This window comes from Anomaloglossus baeobatrachus, chromosome 7 (assembly GCF_048569485.1).
Source record: "Anomaloglossus baeobatrachus isolate aAnoBae1 chromosome 7, aAnoBae1.hap1, whole genome shotgun sequence".
NCBI classification, from domain to species: Eukaryota; Metazoa; Chordata; class Amphibia; order Anura; family Aromobatidae; genus Anomaloglossus; species Anomaloglossus baeobatrachus.
Window position 1 is genome coordinate 107,886,711 of NC_134359.1, and position 23,925 is coordinate 107,910,635.

Genomic DNA, 23,925 nt, shown 5'->3' on the forward strand with positions numbered 1-23,925 from the left:
TTCCTCCTTCTTAATGCTTTGCCAGGCCTTTACAGCCGCAGCCTTCAGGTCTTGCTTGTTTGTGGGTCTTTCCGTCTTAAGTCTGGATTTGAGCAAGTGAAATGCATGCTCAATTGGGTTAAGATCTGGTGATTGACTTGGCCATTGCAGAATGTTCCACTTTTTTGCACTCATGAACTCCTGAGTAGCTTTGGCTGTATGCTTGGGGTCATTGTCCATCTGTACTATGAAGCGCCGTCCGATCAACTTTGTGGGATTTGGCTGAATCTGGGCTGAAAGTATATCCCGGTACACTTCAGAATTCATCTGGCTACTCTTGTCTGCTGTTATGTCATCAATAAACACAAGTGACCCAGTGCCATTGAAAGCCATGCTTGCCCATGCCATCACATTGCCTCCACCATGTTTTACAGAGGATGTGGTGTGCCTTGGATCATGTGCCGTTCCCTTTCTTCTCCAAACTTTTTTCTTCCCATCATTCTGGTACAGGTTGATCTTTGTCTCATTTGTCCATAGAATACTTTTCCAGAACTGAGCTGGCTTCATGAGGTGTTTTTCAGCAAATTTAACTCTGGCCTGTCTATTTTTGGAATTGATGAATGGTTTGCATCTAGATGTGAACCCTTTGTATTTACTTTCATGGAGTCTTCTCTTTACTGTTGACTTAGAGACAGATACACCTACTTCTCTGAGAGTGTTCTGGACTTCAGTTGATGTTGTGAACGGGTTCTTCTTCACCAAAGAAAGTATGCGGCGATCATCCACCACTGTTGTCATCTGTGGACGCCCAGGCCTTTTTGAGTTCCCAAGCTCACCAGTCAATTCCTTTTTTCTCAGAATGTACCCGACTGTTGATTTTGCTACTCCAAGCATGTCTGCTATCTCTCTGATGGATTTTTTCTTTTTTTTCAGCCTCAGGATGTTCTGCTTCACCTCAATTGAGAGTTCCTTAGACCGCATGTTGTCTGGTCACAGCAACAGCTTCCAAATGCAAAACCACACACATGTAATCAACCCCAGACCTTTTAACTACTTCATTGATTACAGGTTAACGAGGGAGACGCCTTCAGAGTTAATTGTAGCCCTTAGAGTCCCTTGTCCAATTACTTTTGGTCCCTTGAAAAAGAGGAGGCTATGCATTACAGAGCTATGATTCCTAAACCCTTTCTCCGATTTGGATGTGAAAACTCTCATATTGCAGCTGGGAGTGTGCACTTTCAGCCCGTATTATATATATAATTGTATTTCTGAACATGTTTTTGTAAACAGCTAAAATAACAAAACTTGTGTCACTGTCCAAATATTTCTGGACCTAACTGTATCTCTCTATCTATCTGTCTGTCTATATATTATGTGTATCTAATCTATCTATCTATTATCTGTGTATCTAATTATCTGTCTATTATCTGTGTATCTAATCTATCTGTCTAGCTATACATTATGAGTATCTAATCTATCTAGTATCTGTGTATCTAATTATCTTTTATCTGTGTATCTAATCTATATGTCTATCTATATATTATCTGTGTATCTAATCTATTTATTATCTGTGTATATTCTATCTATCCATCTATCTATTATCTATCTATCTATCCATTGTCTATCCATCTATCTATTATCTATCTATCTGTCTGTCAATCTATTATCTGTGTATCTAATCTGTTATCTGTGTATCTAAACTATCTATTATCTATATATCCCGCTGTCTGTCAATCTATCTATATATTATCTGTGTATCTAATCTATCTATATATTATCTGTGTATCTAATCTATCTATAAATTATCAGCGTATCTAATCTATCTATCCATCCCTCTATCTATTATCTATTCCTCTATCCATTTATCACATATCTGTCTATTTATATATTATCTGTGTACCTAATCTATCTATCTATCCATTCATTATCTATCCATTTATCTATTATCTGTTTATCTAATCTATCTCTCCATCCATTCATCTATATATCTATATATATAATTGCCTTATTCTGTCTGTCTGTCTGTCTGTCTGTCTATCTGTCTGTCTGTCTGTCATGCTCCAAAATTGTGTCCTTACGGTGACACAAAGCTGATTGGCCGCTGGGCTCGCCATGGCCCCGCCCCCCCACACGGATTGGCCGCTCGCCCAGGCTGCGCCCCCACACGGATTGGCCAGCCGCTCGCCCAGGCTCCGCCCCCCCCACAGATTGGCCTCTCGCCCCGGCACCCTGCAGGCATTGGCAATTCAGCCACGCCACGCCCCGCCCCCCTCACGCAATGCACGTTAGCTCTGGCCCCACCCCCTCCCTCCCCCCGCGCATTTCTCTAACTGACACGGCTGTCACGGAGGTGAGTACGGTACTCCCTATCCCCCCCCAACCCCCCCCCCGGCCCCCGCTCCCAAAGGGGTGGTGTGGATACTCGCATGGTTACAAGCGCTGTCACGGAGGTGAGTACTGTACTCCCTCCCCCTCCCCCGGCCCCCGCTCCCACGGCAGTGGTGGGAGTGGTGTGGATACGTTGGTAACCATGCTCGCATGGTTACAAGCCCATCAAGGTCCTGCTGCGCCGGAAGGTCCACACGCACACACACAAACATACACACACATCAGATCACACTCACACTCACTCTCATACACACCTCACATCGCATCCACATACTCACAACATCCTGGGATATCGCTTGCTTCTCGGCGGCGAAAATGTGCTGTTGTGATCTTCCAGGACCTGACGGAGGATCACATGGCCAGAAGCATGTGATATCCCCGGATGTTGTGAGTATGAGCGCGTAAGTGCGATATCGTCAGTGTCTGTGTGTGTGAGTGGATGCGATCGGGTGTGTGTGAGTGGATGCGATCGGGTGTGTGTGAGTGGATGCGATCGGGTGTGTGTGAGTGGATGCGATCGGGTGTGTGTGAGTGGATGCGATCGGGTGTGTGTGTGAGTGGATGCGATCGGGTGTGTGTGTGAGTGGATGCGATCGGGTGTGTGTGTGAGTGGATGCGATCGGGTGTGTGTGTGAGTGGATGCGATCGGGTGTGTGTGTGAGTGGATGCGATCGGGTGTGTGTGTGAGTGCATGCGATCGGGTGTGTGAGTGTCGGCAGAGGAGCAGGGCGTGCTGAAGGAGGCTGGGAGCAGAGAGGCTGATCATGGGGAAGAGGGAAATGCTGATGCTGAAGGAGGCTGGGATGGGAAGGCTGGGAAGAAGGAGGCTGGGAGGAGAGAGGCTGATCCTAGGGAAGGCTGGGGAGAGGAGGCTGATGCTGAGGGAGGCTGGAAGGAGAGAGGCTGATGCTGAGGGAGGCTGGGACGAGGGAGGCTGATGCTTAGGGAAGCTGATGCTGGAGGAGGCTGGAAGAACAGAGGCTGATGCTGGTGGAGGCTGATGCTTGGGGAGGCTGATGCTGGGGGAGACTGGGAGACGAAGGCTGATGCTGAGGGAGGCTGGGAGGGGGAGGCTGGGAGGAAGGAGGCTGGGAGGAGAGAGGCTGATCCTTGGGAAGGCTGGGAAAGGGAGGCTGATGCTGAGGGAGGCTGGAAGGAGAGAGCCTGATGCTAGGGACAGAGACGCTGATGCTGGGAGGAGAGAGGCTGATGCTGCGGGCAGAGAGGCTGATGATGCGGGTAGAGAGGCTGATGCTGGCGCAGCATGGCGGATGGAGCACGTTTGGTAATGCGCAGCATGGCGGATGGAGCACGTTTGGGAGTGCGCAGCATGGCGGATGGAGTACGTTTGGGAGTGCGCAGCATGGCGGATGGAGCACGTTTGGGAGTGCGCAGCATGGCGGATGGAGCACGTTTGGGAGTGCGCAGCATGGCGGATGCAGCACGATGGCGAGTGCGGAGTATGGCGGATGGAGCATGTTTGGGAGTGCGCAGCATGGCGGATGGACCACGTTTGGGAGTGCGCAGCATGGCGGATGGAGCACGTTTGAGAGTGCGCAGCATGGGAGATGGAGCACGATGGGGGGTGCGCAGCATAGGGGATGGAGCACGATAGGGAGTGCACTGCATGGGGGATGGAGCACGATGGGGAGTGCCCAGCATGGCGGATGGAGCACGTTTGGGAGTGCGCAGCATGGCGGATGGAGCACGTTTGGGAGTGCGCGGCATGGCGGATGGAGCACGTTTGGGAGTGCGCAGCATGGATGATGGAGCACGATGGGGGGTGCGCAGCATAGGGGATAGAGCACGATGGGGAGTGCGCTGCATGGGGCATGGAGCACGATGGGGAGTGTGGAGTATGGCGGATGGAGCACGTTTGGGAGTGCGCAGCATGGTGGATGGAGCACATTTGGGAGTGCGCAGCATGGCGGATGGAGCACGTTTAGGAGTGCGCAGCATGGGAGATGGAGCACGATGGGGAGTGCGCAGCGTGGCGGATGGAGCACGATGGGGAGTGCGCAGCATGGGGAATGGAGCACGATGGGGAGTGCGCAGCATGGCGGATGGAGCACGTTTGGGAGTGCGCAGCATGGCGGATGGAGCACGTTTGGGAGTGCGCAGGATGGGAGATGTAGCACGATGGGGGGTGCGCAGCATAGGGGATGGAGCACGATAGAGAGTGCACACCTCCCCCCAACACACACACACGCGCGCGCGCGCACTGCACAACACACCACACACACACACTGGAAACCACAAACAACTGCCCTACACAGACACCCACACACAGACAACGCTGCACACACAAATATACGCACATACCGCACATATATATAACAAAAATCATACATAAACTACACAATACGTAAATTCTAGAATACCCGATGCGTAGAATCGGGCCACCTTCTAGTCTAATATATTTGTATATGTGTCATGTCTATGTATTTCTGCATATGTGTATATGTTGTACATGTATTTATCTGTATACATCCTTGTATTCTCCTATATGCTCATATTATTTCAGCTCCACTACAAGTGTGAGAACGGCCTGATGTGGTGAAGTCGCATGTGAGCAAATAGGTGAATACAGTCATATCAAGATGCCTTCTGCTCACTTTTTTTACTGATGGAGTGTGTCTGTGCAAGTAATGTAGTGTGAGTGTATTTATATACTCACCTACTGCCGCTCTTCTACTGTCCTGAGTGCAGTCACCGCTCTCCAGTATCTCGGGTCACACTACACTCTGAGACAGAAGTCTTTTACAATTACAGCCTATAGAGCCTCTTTCTGACGTTCCATAGACTTACATTGTAAGTCACTTTCAGGTCCTGCAGAGCAGTGTGACCCAGAGATGCTTGAGAGCAGGGACGTCACTGAGAAGAGGAGCAGAACAGCGCTAGATACTGGAGAGCGGTTGAATCACTGAAGAGGAGCAGAACAGCGCTGGACACTGGATATACTGGAGAGCAGTGACATCAGTGAGAAGAGGAGCAGAACAGCGCTGGTCACCAGACAGAGTGGTGGTCATGTCACTGAGAAAAGGAGCAGAACAGCGCTGGACACTGGGGATACTGGAGAGCAGTGACATCAGTGAGAAGAGGAGCAGAACAGCGCTGGACACCAGACAGAGTGGTGGTCATGTCACTGAGAAAAGGAGCAGAACAGCGCTGGACACTGGGGATACTGGAGAGCAGTGACATCAGTGAGAAGAGGAGCAGAACAGCGCTGGTCACCAGACAGAGTGGTGGTCATGTCACTGAGAAAAGGAGCAGAACAGCGCTGGACACTGGGGATACTGGAGAGCAGTGACATCAGTGAGAAGAGGAGCAGAACAGTGCTGGACACCAGACAGAGTGGTGGGCATGTCACTGAGAAAAGGAGCAGAACAGCGCTGGACACTGGGGATACTGGAGAGCAGTGACATCAGTGAGAAGAGGAGCAGAACAGCTCTGGTCACCAGACAGAGTGGTGGGCATGTCACTGAGAAAAAAAGCAGAACAGCGCTGGACACTGGGGATACTGGAGAGCAGTGACATCAGTGAGAAGAGGAGCAGAACAGTGCTGGACACCAGACAGAGTGGTGGGCATGTCACTGAGAAAGGAGCAGAACAGCGCTGGACACTGGGGATACTGGAGAGCAGTGACATCAGTGAGAAGAGGAGCAGAACAGCGCTGGACACTGGGGATACTGGAGAGCAGTGACATCAGTGAGAAGAGGAGCAGAACAGCGCTGGACACTAGGGATACTGGAGAGCAGTGACATCAGTGAGAAGAGGAGCAGAACAGTGCTGGACACTGGAGATACTGGAGAGTGATGACGTCAGTGAGAAGAGGAGCAGAACAGCTCTGGTCACCAGAGAGAGCTGCGGTAGGTGAGTATATTATGACACTACATGTATATACACATATTCCATCAGTAAACAAATTAATGAGACCTTCTTTAATGATGTCTATGGTGCGGCTGTGTTTTGTTGTATTTCCTCTGTTTCGCATCTGTACCCACCTGTGGTATAGAACGCTGCTTACAAGGATCCTGCCAGTGGATACATGTTACCCATTGATTGAGCAGCCTGTATCAAACATCACATCTGTCCGACTGTCCCTGACATCTATTAATGTCTTTCTCTGAATTTCCGCAGCGTTTTAGGGTCAAACATACCTGGCTGTGATCATACAGCCACTGCCTGGTACACACCTGGCTGTGATCATACAGCCACTGCCTGGTACACACCTGGCTGTGATCATACAGCCACTGCCTGGTACACACCTGGCTGTGATCATACAGCCACTGCCTGGTACACACCTGGCTGTGATCATACAGCCACTGCCTGGTACATACCTGACTGTGATCATACAGCCACTGCCTGGTACACACCTGACTGTGATCATACAGCCACTGCCTGGTACACACCTGACTGTGATCATACAGCCACTGCCTGGTACACACCTGGCTGTGATCATACAGCCACTGCCTGGTACATACCTGGCTGTGATCATACAGGCTCTGCCTGCTACCCACCTGGCTGTGATCATACAGCCACTGCCTGGTACCCACCTGGCTGTGATCATACAGCCACTGCCTGGTACACACCTGACTGTGATCATACAGCCACTGCCTGGTACACACCTGACTGTGATCATACAGCCACTGCCTGGTACACACCTGACTGTGATCATACAGCCACTGCCTGGTACACACCTGGCTGTGATCATACAGCCACTGCCTGGTACACACCTGACTGTGATCATACAGCCACTGCCTGGTACACACTTGCCAGTGATCATACAGCCACTGCCTGGTACCCACCTGGCTGTGATCATACAGGCTCTGCCTGGTACCCACCTGGCTGTGATCATACAGCCACTGCCTGGTACACACCTGGCTGTGATCATACAGCCACTGCCTGGTACACACCTGACTGTGATCATACAGCCACTGCCTGGTACACACCTGGCTGTGATCATACAGGCTCTGCCTGGTACCCACCTGGCTGTGATCATACAGGCTCTGCCTGGTACCCACCTGGCTGTGATCATACAGGCTCTGCCTGGTACACACCTGGCTGTGATCATACAGGCTCTGCCTGGTACACACCTGACTGTGATCATACAAGCTCTGCCTGGTACACACCTGGCTGTGATCATACAGCCACTGCCTGGTACACACCTGACTGTGATCATACAGCCACTGCCTGGTACACACCTGGCTGTGATCATACAGGCTCTGCCTGGTACACACCTGGCTGTGATCATACAGGCTCTGCCTGGTACACACCTGACTGTGATCATACAGCCACTGTCTGGTACACATCTGACAGTGATCATACAGCCACTGCCTGGTACACACCTGGCTGTGATCATACAGCCACTGCCTGGTACATACCTGGCTGTGATTATACAGGCTCTGCCTGGTACCCACCTGGCTGTGATCATACAGCCACTGCCTGATACACACCTGGCTGTGATCATACAGGCTCTGCCTGGTACCCACCTGGCTGTGATCATACAGGCTCTGCCTGGTACACACCTGACTGTGATCATACAGCCACTGCCTGGTACACACCTGGCTGTGATCATACAGGCTCTGCCTGGTACACACCTGACTGTGATCATACAGCCACTGCCTGGTACACACCTGACTGTGATCATACAGCCACTGCCTGGTACACACCTGACAGTGATCATACAGCCACTGCCTGGTACACACCTGACAGTGATCATACAGCCACTGCCTGGTACACACTTTGCTGTGATCATACAGGCTCTGCCTGGTACACACCTGACAGTGATCATACAGCCACTGCCTGGTACACACCTGACTGTGATCATACAGCCACTGCCTGGTACACACCTGGCTGTGATCATACAGCCACTGCCTGGTACACACCTGACAGTGATCATACAGCCACTGCCTGGTACACACCTGGCTGTGATCATACAGCCACTGCCTGGTACACACCTGGCTGTGATCATACAGCCACTGCCTGGTACACACCTGGCTGTGATCATACAGGCTCTGCCTGGTACCCACCTGGCTGTGATCATACAGGCTCTGCCTGGTACCCACCTGGCTGTGATCATACAGGCTCTGCCTGGTACACACCTGGCTGTGATCATACAGGCTCTGCCTAGTACACACCTGACTGTGATCATACAGGCTCTGCCTGGTACACACCTGGCTGTGATCATACAGCCACTGCCTGGTACACACCTGACTGTGATCATACAGCCACTGCCTGGTACACACCTGGCTGTGATCATACAGGCTCTGCCTGGTACACACCTGGCTGTGATCATACAGGCTCTGCCTGGTACACACCTGACTGTGATCATACAGCCACTGTCTGGTACACATCTGACAGTGATCATACAGCCACTGCCTGGTACACACCTGGCTGTGATCATACAGCCACTGCCTGGTACATACCTGGCTGTGATCATACAGGCTCTGCCTGGTACCCACCTGGCTGTGATCATACAGCCACTGCCTGATACACACCTGGCTGTGATCATACAGGCTCTGCCTGGTACACACCTGACTGTGATCATACAGCCACTGCCTGGTACACACCTGGGTGTGATCATACAGGCTCTGCCTGGTACACACCTGACTGTGATCATACAGCCACTGCCTGGTACACACCTGACTGTGATCATACAGCCACTGCCTGGTACACACCTGACAGTGATCATACAGCCACTGCCTGGTACACACCTGACAGTGATCATACAGCCACTGCCTGGTACACACCTGGCTGTGATCATACAGGCTCTGCCTGGTACACACCTGACAGTGATCATACAGCCACTGCCTGGTACACACCTGACTGTGATCATACAGCCACTGCCTGGTACACACCTGGCTGTGATCATACAGCCACTGCCTGGTACACACCTGACAGTGATCATACAGCCACTGCCTGGTACACACCTGGCTGTGATCATACAGCCACTGCCTGGTACACACCTGGCTGTGATCATACAGCCACTGCCTGGTACACACCTGACAGTGATCATACAGCCACTGCCTGGTACACACCTGACTGTGATCATACAGCCACTGCCTGGTACACACCTGACTGTGATCATACAGCCACTGCCTGGTACACACCTGGCTGTGATCATACAGCCACTGCCTGGTACACACCTGACTGTGATCATACAGGCTCTGCCTGGTACACACCTGGCTGTGATCATACAGGCTCTGCCTGGTACCCACCTGGCTGTGATCATACAGGCTCTGCCTGGTACCCACCTGGCTGTGATCATACAGGCTCTGCCTGGTACACACCTGGCTGTGATCATACAGGCTCTGCCTGGTACACACCTGACTGTGATCATACAAGCTCTGCCTGGTACACACCTGGCTGTGATCATACAGCCACTGCCTGGTACACACCTGACTGTGATCATACAGCCACTGCCTGGTACACACCTGGCTGTGATCATACAGGCTCTGCCTGGTACACACCTGGCTGTGATCATACAGGCTCTGCCTGGTACACACCTGACTGTGATCATACAGCCACTGTCTGGTACACATCTGACAGTGATCATACAGCCACTGCCTGGTACACACCTGGCTGTGATCATACAGCCACTGCCTGGTACATACCTGGCTGTGATTATACAGGCTCTGCCTGGTACCCACCTGGCTGTGATCATACAGCCACTGCCTGATACACACCTGGCTGTGATCATACAGGCTCTGCCTGGTACCCACCTGGCTGTGATCATACAGGCTCTGCCTGGTACACACCTGACTGTGATCATACAGCCACTGCCTGGTACACACCTGGCTGTGATCATACAGGCTCTGCCTGGTACACACCTGACTGTGATCATACAGCCACTGCCTGGTACACACCTGACTGTGATCATACAGCCACTGCCTGGTACACACCTGACAGTGATCATACAGCCACTGCCTGGTACACACCTGACAGTGATCATACAGCCACTGCCTGGTACACACCTTGCTGTGATCATACAGGCTCTGCCTGGTACACACCTGACAGTGATCATACAGCCACTGCCTGGTACACACCTGACTGTGATCATACAGCCACTGCCTGGTACACACCTGGCTGTGATCATACAGCCACTGCCTGGTACACACCTGACAGTGATCATACAGCCACTGCCTGGTACACACCTGGCTGTGATCATACAGCCACTGCCTGGTACACACCTGGCTGTGATCATACAGCCACTGCCTGGTACACACCTGGCTGTGATCATACAGGCTCTGCCTGGTACCCACCTGGCTGTGATCATACAGGCTCTGCCTGGTACCCACCTGGCTGTGATCATACAGGCTCTGCCTGGTACACACCTGGCTGTGATCATACAGGCTCTGCCTAGTACACACCTGACTGTGATCATACAGGCTCTGCCTGGTACACACCTGGCTGTGATCATACAGCCACTGCCTGGTACACACCTGACTGTGATCATACAGCCACTGCCTGGTACACACCTGGCTGTGATCATACAGGCTCTGCCTGGTACACACCTGGCTGTGATCATACAGGCTCTGCCTGGTACACACCTGACTGTGATCATACAGCCACTGTCTGGTACACATCTGACAGTGATCATACAGCCACTGCCTGGTACACACCTGGCTGTGATCATACAGCCACTGCCTGGTACATACCTGGCTGTGATCATACAGGCTCTGCCTGGTACCCACCTGGCTGTGATCATACAGCCACTGCCTGATACACACCTGGCTGTGATCATACAGGCTCTGCCTGGTACACACCTGACTGTGATCATACAGCCACTGCCTGGTACACACCTGGGTGTGATCATACAGGCTCTGCCTGGTACACACCTGACTGTGATCATACAGCCACTGCCTGGTACACACCTGACTGTGATCATACAGCCACTGCCTGGTACACACCTGACAGTGATCATACAGCCACTGCCTGGTACACACCTGACAGTGATCATACAGCCACTGCCTGGTACACACCTGGCTGTGATCATACAGGCTCTGCCTGGTACACACCTGACAGTGATCATACAGCCACTGCCTGGTACACACCTGACTGTGATCATACAGCCACTGCCTGGTACACACCTGGCTGTGATCATACAGCCACTGCCTGGTACACACCTGACAGTGATCATACAGCCACTGCCTGGTACACACCTGGCTGTGATCATACAGCCACTGCCTGGTACACACCTGGCTGTGATCATACAGCCACTGCCTGGTACACACCTGACAGTGATCATACAGCCACTGCCTGGTACACACCTGACTGTGATCATACAGCCACTGCCTGGTACACACCTGACTGTGATCATACAGCCACTGCCTGGTACACACCTGGCTGTGATCATACAGCCACTGCCTGGTACACACCTGACTGTGATCATACAGGCTCTGCCTGGTACACACCTGGCTGTGATCATACAGGCTCTGCCTGGTACACACCTGACAGTGATCATACAGGCTCTGCCTGGTACACACCTGACTGTGATCATACAGCCACTGCCTGGTACACACCTGACAGTGATCATACAGGCTCTGCCTGGTACACACCTGACTGTGATCATACAGCCACTGCCTGGTACACACCTGGCTGTGATCATACAGCCACTGCCTGGTACACACCTGGCTGTGATCATACAGCCACTGCCTGGTACACACCTGACAGTGATCATACAGCCACTGCCTGGTACACACCTGACTGTGATCATACAGCCACTGCCTGGTACACACCTGACTGTGATCATACAGCCACTGCCTGGTACACACCTGACTGTGATCATACAGCCACTGCCTGGTACACACCTGATTGTGATCATACAGCCACTGCCTGGTACACACCTGACTGTGATCATACAGCCACTGCCTGATACACACCTGACTGTGATCATACAGCCACTGCCTGGTACACACCTGACTGTGATCATACAGCCACTGCCTGGTACACACCTGACTGTGATCATACAGCCACTGCCTGGTACATACCTGGCTGTGATCATACAGCCACTGCCTGGTACACACCTGGCTGTGATCATACAGGCTCTGCCTGGTACATACCTGGCTGTGATCATACAGCCACTGCCTGGTACCCACCTGGCTGTGATCATACAGCCACTGCCTGGTACACACCTGGCTGTGATCATACAGGCTCTGCCTGGTACACACCTGGCTGTGATCATACAGGCTCTGCCTGGTACACACCTGACTGTGATCATACAGCCACTGTCTGGTACACATCTGACAGTGATCATACAGCCACTGCCTGGTACACACCTGGCTGTGATCATACAGCCACTGCCTGGTACACACCTGACTGTGATCATACAGCCACTGCCTGGTACACACCTGACTGTGATCATACAGCCACTGCCTGGTACACACCTGGCTGTGATCATACAGGCTCTGCCTGGTACATACCTGGCTGTGATCATACAGCCACTGCCTGGTACCCACCTGGCTGTGATCATACAGCCACTGCCTGGTACACACCTGGCTGTGATCATACAGGCTCTGCCTGGTACATACCTGGCTGTGATCATACAGCCACTGCCTGGTACATACCTGGCTGTGATCATACAGGCTCTGCCTGGTACACACCTGACTGTGATCATACAGGCTCTGCCTGGTACATACCTGGCTGTGATCATACAGCCACTTCCTGGTACACACCTGGCTGTGATCATACAGCCACTGCCTGGTACAGGCTGCCCATGGCTAATGAGTCTCAGCTGTCAGGTTCCTTTTAAAGGAGTTGTGTGAAATGATACATGTACTGTAAAGGAACTAATGGGTGTTACATTTTGTAAGACTAACAAAATAATTATTCACACCTGCTGTCACCTCCTGCATCCAGCGCAGGCTGTCCTGTGGTTTGTGCAGCATTAATTATGTCACCATTTTCCCAGACACAGGACCGCTGCAGTTTGTGATCGGCTGCAGCGGTCAGGTAACTTGAACTGCATGCATCACAAGGTGCAGTGGTCCTGTCTTCCATAGAACGGTGACATAATTAATGTTGGCACAGAGCACAAGACGGCCTGTGCTGGATCCAGGATGGTGACAGCAAGTGAATACAATTTATTTTGTTATATTTACAGAATCTGGCCTCCAGGTAATGAGCTTTAATAAACTATAAATCCTCATCATTCTTGCACCTGACAGCTCTAGTATTGCATTCCCTGATGCTTCTGTTTACAATTGCTGCAGATATCACAGCCCAGGTGCCCCATGTGACCGCTGCAGACAATCACTGGTTTCAGACTTGAGCTGTATACTACTGACAAGGTGCAAAACACAGGGTATCCGGGTTGTACCATCTCCAGCTAATGTAAATAGTAGCTTTGGAGACAGCGCTGAAGCTGCAGCAGATAGGAGGGAGGCAGGACTGTGCTGTGTCATATTCAGATTAGTATAACTTATTTATTGTTTAGATTTGGTAGTTGTGTCCTAAACTAGTAATAAACAGTGCAGTCTATATGTTTACATCATTTTATTGCAGTATGAAGGTGGGGGCCAGAAAGATTTCTTGCACAGGGGCCCCCTGCAGTCTGTGTCCGCCCCTGTTTGGATCATTTTATAAACTGTAATTAGGACCAATTTTCAGAAATAAGTATTTAAAGTAAATGCAGTTTAAAAATAAAATGTAAAAAAAGATGCAAAATCCTCTCTTTATGCGTATAAATATAACATGATGTGGTATAATGATGCCGATGTATTACATTTCTTTACAGTCTCTACGACTAAAGTATGTACGAAGATTAAAGCAAACACCTGTCAGGAATGTATCCAGTCAGGTCCCCACTGCTCCTGGTGCAAGAAAGTGGTAAGTTTAATAGGATGCACATTTATCAAAAATTATACATAAAAGCAAACATATACAGTACATCTGTAACAAACTTATTAAAGAAGTGATTCACTACTTGTTAGGGCCAGGTGGACGGGCGGACCCAGGAGGTGGATCCACTGGGCCGAACACCTTACTGAAGGCAAGGGGTCCGGTAGCCGGAGCACAACAGGTAGCAGGACAGTCCGTTAGAAAGAGTGGAATGTAGAAGTCCCTGGGACCACGGAGTCACTGATGGTAGTCCGGGTGACGGAGCTCAGGTTCGGAGGCCGAGATGTTGTCAGGCGGAGTCCGGAACCGATGGAGCTAGAGGACGGATCACCACAGGGATCAGAGATGGTACGGACTGACGGGATGGCAGATAGTCAGCGTTCGGGGTTCGGGAATCGGCAGGACCGGATGGCGAGGCAGGAGCGGCTCTAGAAGAGAGATAGGTAAGTATACCAGCAGAGACAAGGAGACCTGACTCCTAGCTTAGGAAACACGAAGAACAGGCCCCGCCCACTTGGACATTAAACCCCTTTATACCCTGTACCTGTGTGTTCAATATCCTGTCCGTGGACGCTGGCCCTTTAAGAAAGGGTCAATGACCGCGCGCGCGCCCTAATGCGCATGCGCGAGGCCCGGGTGCCAGAAGCCAGGGCAGGGAGCGGCGAACAGGAGGCAGGGGAGCCGGGCTGGAGCGAAGCTGCCGGCGGACGCTGGGAGCGGGGACCGGGACGCCTGGGGATCATAGGTGAGGAGGCCTGGAGGCTGTGGAGCGGGGGACGCCGGACAGAGGAGCCGGGAGGCGAGCCAGGGAAGCCGGGGAGCGTGGCAGGGGAGCCGGGGAGCTGGGCTGAGGACCCGGGGAGCGTGACAGTACCCCCTCCCACGCCTCCCCCCCACGCCTCCTCCCCGCAACCGGGACAGGAAGGCACGAATCAGAGGAGTACCCACATTCTCCCGGGGTTCCCAGGACCTATCCTCAGGACCATACCCCGCCCAGTCCACCAAGAAGAACTGTCGGCCTCGTACAGTTTTCATGGCCACGATATCCATTACCGCATAGATGTCATCATCAGCAATAGGAGGAGGAGCAGAACTGGCAGCAGCGGAGAAGGGACCAAGGACAACCGGTTTGAGCAGGGAGACGTGGAAGGAGTTGGGTATCCTCATCGTGGCCGGGAGCTGCAGCTTGTAGGAGACCTCATTGATCTTGCTGAGGATTTTAAACGGCCCGATGTAGCGAGGACCCAGCTTGTATGACGGTAGCTTCAATCGGACGTACTTGGAAGCAAGCCAGATGAGATCTCCTGGAGAGAAACACGGGGGATCCAGACGCCTCTTGTCTGCGTGTCTCTTCATCTGCAGGGAAGCACGTCCAAGGGACGTCTTGACAGAGTCCCAAATTGTTGCAAAGTCACGGGCTACAGCATCAGCAGCAGGGACATCCGAGGAAGAGGATACAGGTAATGGGATGGAAGGCTGAAGTCCGTAAACGACATGGAAGGGAGAGCTGGAGGAGGACTCACTGACGTGGTGGTTATGGGAGAATTCAGCCCAAGGAAGAAGCGTGGACCAGTCGTCGTGATGGGCGTTGACGTAGTGACGTAAGAAGGAGGTCAAGATCTGATTGACTCGTTCCACTTGGCCATTCGACTGAGGATGGTAGGCTGAAGAAAAGTCCAGAGTCACTCCCAGATGTCCGCAGAGAGCCCTCCAGAAGCGGGAGGTGAACTGAGTTCCTCTGTCGGACACAATGTGTGATGGAAAGCCATGCAACCGGAAGATGTGCTGTATGTAGGCGTCAGCGAGTTCCTGGGCTGAGGGCAGTCCAGCCATAGGGACAAAATGAGCCATTTTGGAGAACCGATCCACCACGACCCATATGACTGTGTGTCCGGAGGACAGGGGCAAGTCCGTAATAAAGTCCATTGCAATGTGTTGCCACGGAACGGAGGGTATAGGCAGAGGCAGAAGACGACCATATGGCAGGTGTTTGGGCGTCTTGTTCCTGGCACAAGAGGAGCAGGCTGAGACAAAAGAAGCGACGTCCGTGCGGAGGGATGGCCACCAGTAGTGACGTACAATTGTACTCCATGTTCTCTTCTGACCAGCATGGCCGGCTGTTTTCGAGGAATGGCCCCAGTGCAGCACTTTTTGCCTGTCGGTCTCAGAGACATAGGTCTTCCCGGGCGGTATCTGGGCCAGGGTGACAGGGGCCACCGGAATGATTTTACTAGGACAGATGATGGGTTGGGATGTCTCCTCCTCCTGTTCCATGGGCATGAATGACCTGGACAAGGCATCTGCTCGCACATTCTTGTCCGCGGGTCGGAAATGGAGCTGGAAATCGAACCTGGCAAAGAACAAGGACCACCTGGCTTGCCGTGGGTTCAGCCGCTGAGCGGACCGCAGGTATTCCAGGTTCTTGTGGTCCGTATAAATGATCACGGGGTACACTGCTCCCTCCAGAAGGTAGCGCCATTCCTCCAGAGCCAGTTTGACTGCCAATAGCTCTCGGTCACCGATGGTGTAGTTGCGTTCAGGCGCTGAGAAGCTCTTGGAGAAGAAACCGCAAGTCACCATCTTCCCGGAGGAGGACTTCTGCATGAGCACTGCTCCGGCTCCCGAGGAGGAGGCATCCACCTCCAAGGTGAACTGTCGGTTTAACTCTGGACAGTGGAGCACAGGGGAGGAAGCAAATGCCCGCTTCAGGGAGCCAAACGCGGCGTCGGCCGCAGGTGACCAGTCCTTTGGATTAGCCCCCTTCTTGGTCAAGGCGGAGAGAGGTGCAGTCAGAGCAGAGAAGTGAGGGATGAACTGACGGTAATAGTTTGCGAATCCCAGAAAGCGTTGGATTGCCTTCAGTCCAGAAGGAGGGGGCCAGTTGATAATGGAAGAGACCTTCTCCGGATCCATCTGCAGGCCGGTATCGGAGATCACGTAACCCAGGAAGGGAAGAGAAGACTGCTCGAAGACACACTTCTCGTACTTGGCGTACAGACGATTCTCCCTCAGTCTTTGTAGAACCAGCTGCACGTTCTCTCTGTGGGTCTGGAGGTCCGGAGAAAAGACCAGGATGTCATCAAGATACACCACCACACAGACGTAGAGAAGATCCCGGAACACGTCGTTCACCAATTCCTGAAACACTGCTGGTGCGTTACACAGGCCGAAGGGCATCACACAGTATTCATAGTGCCCATCGCGAGTATTGAACGCGGTCTTCCATTCGTCCCCAGAGCGGATGCGGACCAGGTTGTAGGCACCCCGAAGATCCAACTTGGTAAACACACGAGCTCCTCTAAGCCGATCAAACAATTCGGGGATGAGCGGCAGGGGGTATTTATTTTTCACGGTGATTTGGTTCAATCCCCGGTAGTCAATGCATGGGCGTAAGTCGCCCTCTTTCTTCTTAACGAAGAAGAAGCCTGCTCCAGCAGGAGAGGAGGATCTCCGAATGAATCCCCTTGCCAGGTTCTCTGTGATGTAGGTAGACATGGCCCTTGTTTCGGCAGGAGACAGCGGATATATCCGTCCTCGAGGTGGTGTAGTTCCCGGGAGCAGGTCGATGGCACAATCGTAAGGACGATGTGGCGGCAGTACCTCTGACTCCTTTTTATCAAAGACGTCCGCGAAGGACCAATAGGCAGAGGGCAGTCCCGGTAGGGACTCAGGAACCGGAGGTCGTCGGATGGGCTGTATAGTCTTCAGACAGTTCTCGTGGCAAGAGGAGCCCCATCGGGTGATTTCACCAGTACCCCAGCTGACTGACGGTTCGTGTGTCCGTAACCAGGGGAGTCCCAGCAGGATTTGGTGAGACATGTGTGGGAGGACATAGAGAGCGATGTTCTCGGTGTGCAGGGCACCGATACGCAGTTCCACCGGCTTGGTGATCCACGAGATGGTGTCAGAGAGGGGTCTCCCATCCACAGAGGCAATCACGAGGGGTTTGTCGAGTGGAGTAACAGGCACCTGGTACTTATCCACCGTGGCCTGCTGGATGAAATTGCCTGCTGCCCCGGAATCGAGGTACGCCTCGGCCGTGAACCGCGTCTCTCCCGTTGTCACTTGAACAGTCCACGTAACCGGGTCAGAGAGAGTCCCAGCACCTAGGGTGGCCTCTCCTACCAACCCTAGGCTTTGGAGTTTCCCGGCCTCTCTGGACAGGAGCGTAGCAGGTGTGTGCCCTCTCCGCAGTAGAAGCAGAGACCCTTGGCGAGCCGTTCTGCTCGGCGTTGTTCGGACTGCCGCACACGGTCGATCTGCATGGGCTCGTGGACGGAGACACCAGATGACGTTGACTGAAGTACGGCGGGCTTCTGCGGAGGAGATGAATGCCGTATCGGACGTCTCTCACGGGACACCTCTTTGGATCGTTCCTGAAAGCGAAGATCCACTCGAGTCGCTAGGGCAATCAGGGCATCCAGGGTGGACAGCACGTCACGACCAGCCAGCTCATCTTTAATTCGACTCGAGAGACCTTCCCAGAAGGCGGCAGTTAGAGCCTCATTGTTCCACCCGAGTTCCAAAGCCAAGGTGCGAAAACGGATGGCATATTGGCCCACCGTCAGAGTCCCCTGACGTAGCCGGAGGAGAGATGAGGCAGACGCGGAGGCGCGTCCGGGCTCGTCAAAGGTGCCACGAAATGCCTGCAGGAAGTCCTGGATATTAGTGGTCACAGGGTCCTCCTTCTCCCACAAGGGGTTCATCCAGGCCAGTGCCTCACCCTCTAGATGGGACATCATGAACGCGACCTTGGCTTGGTCGGAGGCAAACAAGTGCGGCAGCTGCTTGAAATGGAGAGAGCACTGATTGATGAATCCCCTGCAGGTCTTGGGATCTCCGGCGTACCGGGGCGGTGAGGCCAAACGAAGTCTGGAAGCATTCGAGGAGGCTGCCACGGGAGCTGTGGCCGTGGATTGTACAGTGGAAGCTCGAGATGCTGAAGATGTGACCGACGCTTGTAGCGTGTTCAGGCGGGCGTCCACAGAAGACATGAAGTTTAGCATGCGGGTCTGGGTCTCACGCTGGCGTGTGAGTTCCTCCTGCAAGGCTGCTAGTGCTTCGGCGGGATCCATGGCCTGTTCTTACTGTTAGGGCCAGGTGGACGGGCGGACCCAGGAGGTGGATCCACTGGGCCGAACACCTTACTGAAGGCAAGGGGTCCGGTAGCCGGAGCACAACAGGTAGCAGGACAGTCCGTTAGAAAGAGTGGAATGTAGAAGTCCCTGGGACCACGGAGTCACTGATGGTAGTCTGGGTGACGGAGCTCAGGTTCGGAGGCCGAGATTTGTCAGGCGGAGTCCGGAACCAATGGAGCTAGAGGACGGATCACCACAGGGATCAGAGATGGTACGGACTGACGGGATGGCAGATAGTCAGCGTTCGGGGTTCGGGAATCGGCAGGACCGGATGGCGAGGCAGGAGCGGCTCTAGAAGAGAGATAGGTAAGTATACCAGCAGAGACAAGGAGACCTGACTCCTAGCTTAGGAAACACGAAGAACAGGCCCCGCCCACTTGGACATTAAACCCCTTTATACCCTGTACCTGTGTGTTCAATATCCTGTCTGTGGACGCTGGCCCTTTAAGAAAGGGTCAATGACCCCGCGCGCGCCCTAATGCGCATGCGCGAGGCCCGGGTCCCAGAAGCCAGGGCAGGGAGCGGCGAACAGGAGGCAGGGGAGCCGGGCTGGAGCGAAGCTGCCGGCGGACGCTGGGAGCGGGGACCGGGACGCCTGGGGATCATAGGTGAGGAGGCCTGGAGGCTGTGGAGCGGGGGACGCCGGACAGAGGAGCCAGGAGGCGAGCCAGGGAAGCCGGGGAGCGTGGCAGGGGAGCCGGGGAGCCGGGCAGAGGACCCGGGGAGCGTGACACTACTCTGCAGTAATGACCACATCTCTGTACAACTGATAGGGGAGGCTTTTTCTAAATACTTGGTATTGCTAATTTTCCCTCTGAGTGGCTACTGCGGTCCGCTATACCCCATCCAGAGACCCCCCCCCAGGCTCCATGACCTATGGGATCCGATAATGTCACGTCAACTTCCAGTTTACCCTGACATCACCGCGGTCGGCCCCATTCACCCTGAGTGACTGGGCTGTGGGCGGTGTTTCACCGCTCATCACAGCCCAGCACCACAACCCAGCATCACTCCTGTTTGCGCCAGTGAAGCAGAGCGCACGCAAGATGCTGAGTTGTGACGCCGGGCTGCACACAAGGTGCGAAACAGCCGTCGTCCTTGGGGGGCCTGCACCCGGCTCTCTCCTTCCCGCTATTTTACCTGCACGTTATATGGAATAAAGGCACCTTCCAAAATTTACCGGAGTCTGTACCCTTTGCTCCCTAATGTCCTATACAGGTCGTCCTCCCGCCCCACCCCTTCATCCTCATTTGCCTAGGTCATTAGGTCCTTCACTTGACCTAAACTCATCCTGTGAGAAGGCCGGCGAGAACACCAGTCTCACCACTGCAATAATACAGCACACGGTTAGGCTAGGTTCACATTTCTGTTAAAATGTATCAGTCACAATCGCAGCTCTGGTAAACAACGCAATCCGTTTGGCGGATGCCGTTGTTTCCCATAGACTTGTATTAGTGGCGGATTGCGACTGATTAACTTGCGTTGCATCCGCTGCGCCATGGTCAGTAAATTTGGACTGACCGCCAGGCGGGGACAACGCAAAATGTAACGTTTTTCGGGCCGTCAAAATTAACGCACCGCTCAGGAATCCGTTGCCATCCGTCAAGCTTGCAATGTATGTCTATGTTGCTGGATTCCGACGTAATCCGTCTTACAACGGAATCCAGTGCTGGATTCCATCATGCTCTACTGAGCATGACCAGCATGTTTGGCACACCCACTGGGCTGTCCCAAACACCACCGGTCATGACTGATCCGTCAAAAAAAGGAAGCGCAGCGGATGTGTCCCATTCATAGCTACGGGGTCTTTTCACTATTATACACGCCCTTACAATTGGTAAAATCCTAGTATCCAATGGCTTGGCCTCACGTGGCACGCGTCATCGTATGATGTGTTGTGGTGGGCGGGATCTCCGGGAATGTCTCCGTACGTGGCATCCTTTGCCCTTGTCAGCCTATGGCTGGGCCGAAGCGCGTGATCGCCATGGTTACGCGTCCATGGCGTCAAGCGCTCGTTCCCAGTCTGGTTGGGGGGAGGGACGTTTCATATGTTGAGACTTCCTGGATCTCCGTGTACAACACCACTCACACATTCCAGCGGCCTCTGCTTTCCAAAAAAGACAGAGGTATTTCCTCCATAATAACACCCGTTATAGTTCTTTATATTTTGATGTAGTACTTTGGACAGATTAATGAGGATGTACCCTATCTGGGCAGATTGCCATTTCTGAGCTGCATGAAAGAGCCATATGATTGACAAGCGGCCACAGTGGGCTATTAGCCTATCAGATCATAGATGGGCTGTGGGATCAGCCCTCCCACATACTTCCTGTCTGGAAAGCCAACACCTGACGGCGATAGGAATTATCCAGTAGGCTATTTATACCCATCAGGTTTACAATGCCAGTAGGGTCTCCTCCTTGAAGAAGCAACAACACCTCGCGAAACGCGTGTTGGTGGTGATCCCTTTCTTTCCTGGGTATGTGCATTATGTGAATTTTTATATATACTTGACGCCAGTGGCTGGTTTTCATTTGTGGGCATGTGGTTTTTCCCTTGACATTGACATCTGTTATTGGTATGCACTTGCACTTTATATTTTTTGGCAATATGCTGCTAAGGAACTTTTTGGCACTTGCTTGAGTAATCTTTGGTAACTGATAGCCTCTGGTTAGAATTTGTTTATATGGTCCTCCACATGCCTGGGTTATGGTCGGACTCCACTTTTTTATACACTGCAACTGTCAGTTGAATAGAGTACCGGTAATGTCCACCTACCCCGGCGTGTTGGTTATTCCTCATTAGGCCTTTATTGCCTCTCTCTCCCACGACTAGAGGATCATACTATAGCCAGTACTCCTCTCCTCCACGGCTAATTGTTACCATTTATTGCCTCAACTGCATGCCTCTCCCACGACTACTAGAGACTGTGAACATTAGATTCTATTACCATTTCACACCTATTTTGGTTGTTTTAATATAATACCATCATATGTTCACCTCTCCCACGGCTACTGGCAGCCTATATATTGTACTATTGTATCACAGTGTATGCCCCCCTTGATTCAGTGGTAGTTGTTTTTAACTCTCTCCTTATTGCTGTTTTGCGTTTGTCTTTTTGATAATAAATTACCATTTGCATATACACTCGATTGTTCTCCTTTTGTTGTACAGCGGATGTAACGGATGCGACGGATCAGTTTTTTCACAGGATTCCTGTGAAAGGAATCCTGTGAAAAACACGTCCGTTGCGTCAGTTGACATCTAAAAAATGACTGATCCATTGCTGACAGACCTGACGGATTTAAATAAGGGTACTTTCACACTTGCGTTGAACGGTATCCGTTGCATTGCGTTGTGTAACGAATGCAACGGATGTGTTGCATATAGTGGCACAACGGATGCAACGGATGCTGCAAAACAACGCAATTCGTTTTTATTTATTTTTTTTTTTTACAGTTTTACCAGCGGCAGACTATTGTAAACGATCAGCTGATCGCTCCCAGTAGCCGGCCGCCGGGTGATCAGCTGATCGCTCCCTGCAGCCGGCCGCCGGGTGATCAGCTGATCGCTCCCTGCAGCCGGCCGCCGGGTGATCAGCTGATCGCTCCCTGCAGCCGGCCGCCGGGTGATCAGCTGATCGCTCCCTGCAGCCGGCCACCGGGTGATCAGCTGATCGCTCCCTGCAGCCGGCCGCCGGGTGATCAGCTGAGCGCTGTCACTTGCCGGCGCCCGGGCATGCCGGTGGGCGGGCGCTCAGCTGAGCGCTGCCACTTGCCGGCGGCCGGGCATGCCGGTGGCCGGGCATGCCGGCGGGCGCTCAGCTGAGCGCTGTGACTTGCCGGCGGCCGGGCATGCCGGTGGCCGGTCGCTCAGCTGAGCGCTGTCGCTTGCCGACGGCTGGGCGCTTGGGCGCTCAGCTGAACGTTCGGCCACCGCGAGCCAAAATAAAGTTTGACTAAAAAAAAAAAAAAAAAAAGCATGCGCAGTGGAATCCAGAGGATTCCGCTGCTCAAAATAACGTTACATGCTGCGTTCCTCCCGCTGGGCGGAAGCAACGGAGCGTTGCCCAGCGGAAGCAACGCAGGTCCTTTTGATGCAATCCGTCACCCATACAAGTCTATGGGAAACAGCGGAATCCGTTAACGGATTCCGCTGTTTCCCGAAAGGGCGGATTGTAACGGAAGGAAATAAACACAAGTGTGAAAGTACCCTAACGGAGATGTGAACCTAGCCTAACAGAGACAAACAGAGGGAAAACAGACACAAAAAGGAAAACACTCCAAGCTCCTTCAATGTCGCTAAGCACCACAGCTGCAATAGTCACAACTCCTCAGTTTCTCCCAGAGACAGGCTCCTTCCAAAGTGGTCAGCATAGAATGAGAATCTATAACCAGCGTCAGATGGTAAGACAAATGAGTTTTTATAGCGAAGGGGAGTGATCACAAAAGAGCTGCACCTGCATTTAAGGGTACAAATGTCACATAGGAAAGAGTCCTTAACCCCTACAGCAATAAAAGAAAATAGATTAATTCAAATACAAGTTGTAGACCTGTGAACAATAAAGTGTTGTGACCTC

General features: G+C 52.6%; 1 protein-coding gene across 2 annotated transcripts in view; it reads left to right on the forward strand.

Moving 5' to 3' along the window:
- The window catches only part of ITGB2 (integrin subunit beta 2), a 178,994-nt gene that overhangs the window by 69,199 nt on the left and 85,870 nt on the right, over window positions 1-23,925 (forward strand). For both annotated transcript variants that reach the window (XM_075317574.1, XM_075317575.1), the window contains exon 3: window positions 14,105-14,196. In XM_075317574.1, the coding sequence (XP_075173689.1) occupies window positions 14,105-14,196 (92 nt within the window). The remainder of the gene's footprint in view (window positions 1-14,104; window positions 14,197-23,925) is intronic.